Source organism: Saccostrea cucullata, unplaced genomic scaffold (genome assembly GCF_032062105.1).
Source record: "Saccostrea cucullata isolate Sc308-1 unplaced genomic scaffold, CSIRO_AGI_Scuc_v1 ctg13478, whole genome shotgun sequence".
Lineage (NCBI taxonomy): Eukaryota > Metazoa > Mollusca > Bivalvia > Ostreida > Ostreidae > Saccostrea > Saccostrea cuccullata.
In genome coordinates this window covers 1734-5448 of record NW_026926148.1, presented here as the reverse complement: position 1 = coordinate 5448, position 3715 = coordinate 1734, and the positions used below count along the sequence as shown (strand labels likewise).

The 3715-nt window shown below is 32.1% G+C and overlaps 1 protein-coding gene across 1 annotated transcript; it reads right to left on the bottom strand.

Moving 5' to 3' along the window:
• Window positions 1-800: 800 nt before the first annotated feature.
• Window positions 801-3506, bottom strand: LOC134270938 (multiple epidermal growth factor-like domains protein 6). Its single transcript, XM_062753209.1, has 4 exons — window positions 3374-3506; window positions 1523-1578; window positions 1070-1329; window positions 801-872 (listed from the first exon to the last, which is right to left on the bottom strand). Exons 1-4 carry the CDS (start codon window positions 3448-3450, stop codon window positions 801-803), a joined length of 465 nt encoding a protein of 154 aa, XP_062609193.1. The 5' UTR covers window positions 3451-3506.
• Window positions 3507-3715: the final 209 nt, after the last annotated feature.

Genomic DNA, 3715 nt, shown 5'->3' with positions numbered 1-3715 from the left:
TTTCTATGTTAAGCATCCGAGTGCACATTGGTGTTTGACACCCAATATCAGAAAAACAAAATAAGCAGACCCGATTATGATTACTCTTTATTGATTAAATCTTTTGATTCTGTTATTTCCTGTAATGATTTCTCTACATTTTTTTTTTCATAGTTGGTACATTTTGAGCATTCAGTACATTTATTTTGCTAGAATATAGATTTAGAAAGGAGAAAAATAAATTCTTAAAATCAATTCCATTAAAAGACCTTACATTACTGAGTATTAAGTCTGTGATTTTTTTTATCTGTGTGTTTTTATCGAATAGGTAGGTACATGTAAGTTTTTGTAAGACGGATGGATGATAAACATAGGAAAAAAACTTGGAATCACTTACGTAGAAAATGAGCAATTATGGCTGTAGAAATTCATCCATCTATGGCTGTAGAAATTCTTTTATCAAGAAAAACAGAAAAGTTATGATAGTTGCCTCTTTAAAAGCTGAATGCTATTATAAACCTACTTCACAAATATACCCATTAATGACATTTATTCCAGACCCGGTATTCTAGAAAGAATAACTGATGAAATATAAAAATCGTGTTACAGGAAATATGTGTGTTGTTTTCAAAGTCAAAAATAATAATTTTTTATAATGATTTTGTTATTTATAAGTATGTTATGGAATCCGATGTATTGTTTGAGTATCATGCTATTTATAAAAAAACATAAAGCATGCAAACTCACAAAATTATGTTTACACAAACAATACACTTGAGAATGAAAAACCAACTGGCTTTTCATAAAATTCACTGCCCTTACTAAAGTATGTAAGGGTGAACAACCTCAGTCTTTATATTATTTATATCTTTCTCTTCTCCTCCCTTTTCTTTCTTTAATCATATACAACATGACTGTATCATTCTACATATTTACAGAATTCAGACAACATGTGCAATCGGAAAGTTAAAATTCAAATATTATGCAACACATGTATGGGAGATTTAATATGAACGTGTATCACGTGGTACGTACAGTGGCACAATGAGATTTACCGTATATGCAGATCAGGCATACATATATGCAGTACCATATTAAAGATATACCATAGACAACTGTGAAAATGCTGTGGGATACAGAGAAAGACAGAGGATTTCTCATACGGACAGGGGTTTTGAAAGCCAGTAACATTTAAACAGATTACGTTTTCGTACAAACCATTCTCTGGACATCCTGTCCGGAAGTTACAGCTGCTGTTCGTGCAATTACAGACTGCCATACACCGCATACCGAAGCGCGGATATTCACAAACTAATTTACAATTAGGACCATGATAGCCAAGCTTACAATCTGTTCAAAACAGGAATGAAATCATAGTAAAATATTTCATATTCTTTAGTGTCTTTGCTGTAGATTTTCAACGTAATCAATTAATATGTTTTTAATATTTTCTTCTAATTAAATATAATACACGTATGTACATTTATTTTCTATATTGTAGATGTACATGTATGACTTATCAAGAAACATATTTCATTCTTACCTGTACATTTTCCCTGGGATTCATCCCATTTAGTTCCGACACAGCATCCAAAGTTACTAATTGGAAAATAATAAGTTTAAGCAAAAGGTTACTCTTTAATGTTTAATATACTCTTCAAAAAAAGAAACGCATCGTAGAATTTTAGTGACACATTAAACATAAAGATTATTTAGTAAAATGATGCATTGACAAAACAGAAATGTGGTAAGCAACAGGAATATTATCTAAATTTCATAATTACTCAACAATTTAAAATTATAGTCAGTTTAAAGACCATTAAAGATCAATATCTGGTATGCACCCCCCCCCCCAGACACAAATGATAGCCACAAACGGCATCTAATGGAAGCAAATGTGTATAATAAAAACTGTATAGGAATACTCTCCCACTCAAAATATAGAACTTTAGTCAGCTGTTGCAGAGTCTGAGGATGGGATTGTCTTTGACAAATCATGTCAATCCATTTTGTCCAATGCTGCTTAATTTGGATTAAATATAGCGATTTAGATGACTGTGACTGAAACAGGTTGTTGTTTCTTTGCAAGAATATGTGTGTCAAACGAGCCATATGTGGCTGTATATTGTGAGATTGCAATACAGCTCTAGGATGCTGCAAAATTGAATGGGTATGTGTAGGTAGAACATGGTTAGAGTACCTTTTTCCATCAAAGTCCATTGAATTCGAACCAAATCAATCTTACTTTCTTATAATACCATTTTCCATATCATTACACTACCACCAACAACTTTTGTAACGTCCTGGAGGTAGTTATCTATCTAACATTCATTAAAAAGCATTAGCACTCTTAAACTTATAAGAGGCTTTCAGATAAACATTCTGGACTAGTAGGTTAACCAAAATGTTCAGCAGTGATGCTACGGCAGTACTCTCTTCATCTGAGATCTTTGAAGTCGATATTAGGGGTGTTGTGGGGTCGGAACAATGACATGAATAATTCTCTTGCAATAATTCGTAGTCAACTGAAAACGGTCTTGTTACATGATCTGTGCAGTTCAGAGATAGTTCATGCTTTAGATGACGTCCTTGCGTTACATTCATGCAATTTACGTAATCCTCGGAAGTGATGCTGTGCTGCTGATGTCACACGTAGTCTACCATATTTTTTGCGAACATTGGGTGTTCGATGTTAATGGTTTATGTTTTATAGGTTAGATATGGTCTGTGTGTAACATTAAAACCTTTTGCAATTGTAGATTGCGGTACCCCTGCTTCCAGTCGCCAAATTTCCTTTTTGTGCCACGCAACATTCAGATGCAGCAATTTTAGGAAGCGTCATTTTTCAGATAAAACCAGATTCAAAGTATCGAGAACCCCCGCTTTTGATAACCCCTTTGTACCTGAAGGAATTACATCGGAATTCAACAAATGAAAATTGCGAACAAAATTTTGGGGAAAATTTTGCAAAATTAGTTCTTTTTGTCTGTGAGACTTGTAGAATAGCTGTAAATTTAACAATTGCATTTAAAGTCATTCATTTCACTCGAATACATCGTATCCATACAAAAATAAAAGGTATGGCAAAACTATCATACATTTTTCAGGGCATTGCTCCTACTATGCGTTTCTTTTTTTGAAGAGTATAGTTATGAACATAATTGAATTAAGTTATTTTTTTCAAATAAAAGTTTTTAGAAAAATCAAAGGTATAGTGGAAATAACAGACCAATCACATGTATCCTGAAACAACTCATAACTGTGAGATTAATTTAAAACTTTATAAAGTGTAAAAAAAAAAGTTTAAGATTAAGAAAATAAATATGATTATCAATTAAAAAACTTTCAACATTACAGACATTGAAAACATGTTTTATATAAATTAAGAACATACTGATCTCTGCATGGACCTTTTTGACCTCGACTCCAATTGTATTGGATGAAAACTAATAGTAGAAACTTCACCACCATTCTACTATTGTTGTGTGGCTTTGTGAATGAATTGAATTTTGTTTCTGTCAACTATATTCTTCCTTTTCCGATTTTACTTAGAGCTCTATTGTTGAACACGAATAAAAATCTAATCTAGTATATAAATAGCATCTTAGGAATTTAGCTGTATTGAATCGTTAATTCCTTTCCTGACAAACGTACCATGCTCTATCTCTATAACTATATCTATTTTACATTTTCGAATGAAAAATAGATGCATTTACAAATGATTGCAATCTCTTTT

Excerpts from the sequence above, each read along its gene's own strand:
- LOC134270938 (XM_062753209.1), bottom strand. The coding sequence starts at position 3,450 with ATGGTGGTGAAGTTTCTACTATTAGTTTTCATCCAATACAATTGGAGT. Across the intron at positions 1,579-3,373 it reads AAAGGTCCATGCAGAGATCA|TAACTTTGGATGCTGTGTCG; the intron begins GTATGTTCTTAA and ends TTTTCCAATTAG. Across the intron at positions 873-1,069 it reads TATGGTATATCTTTAATATG|AAAGAAAAGGGAGGAGAAGA; the intron begins GTACTGCATATA and ends ATATGATTAAAG.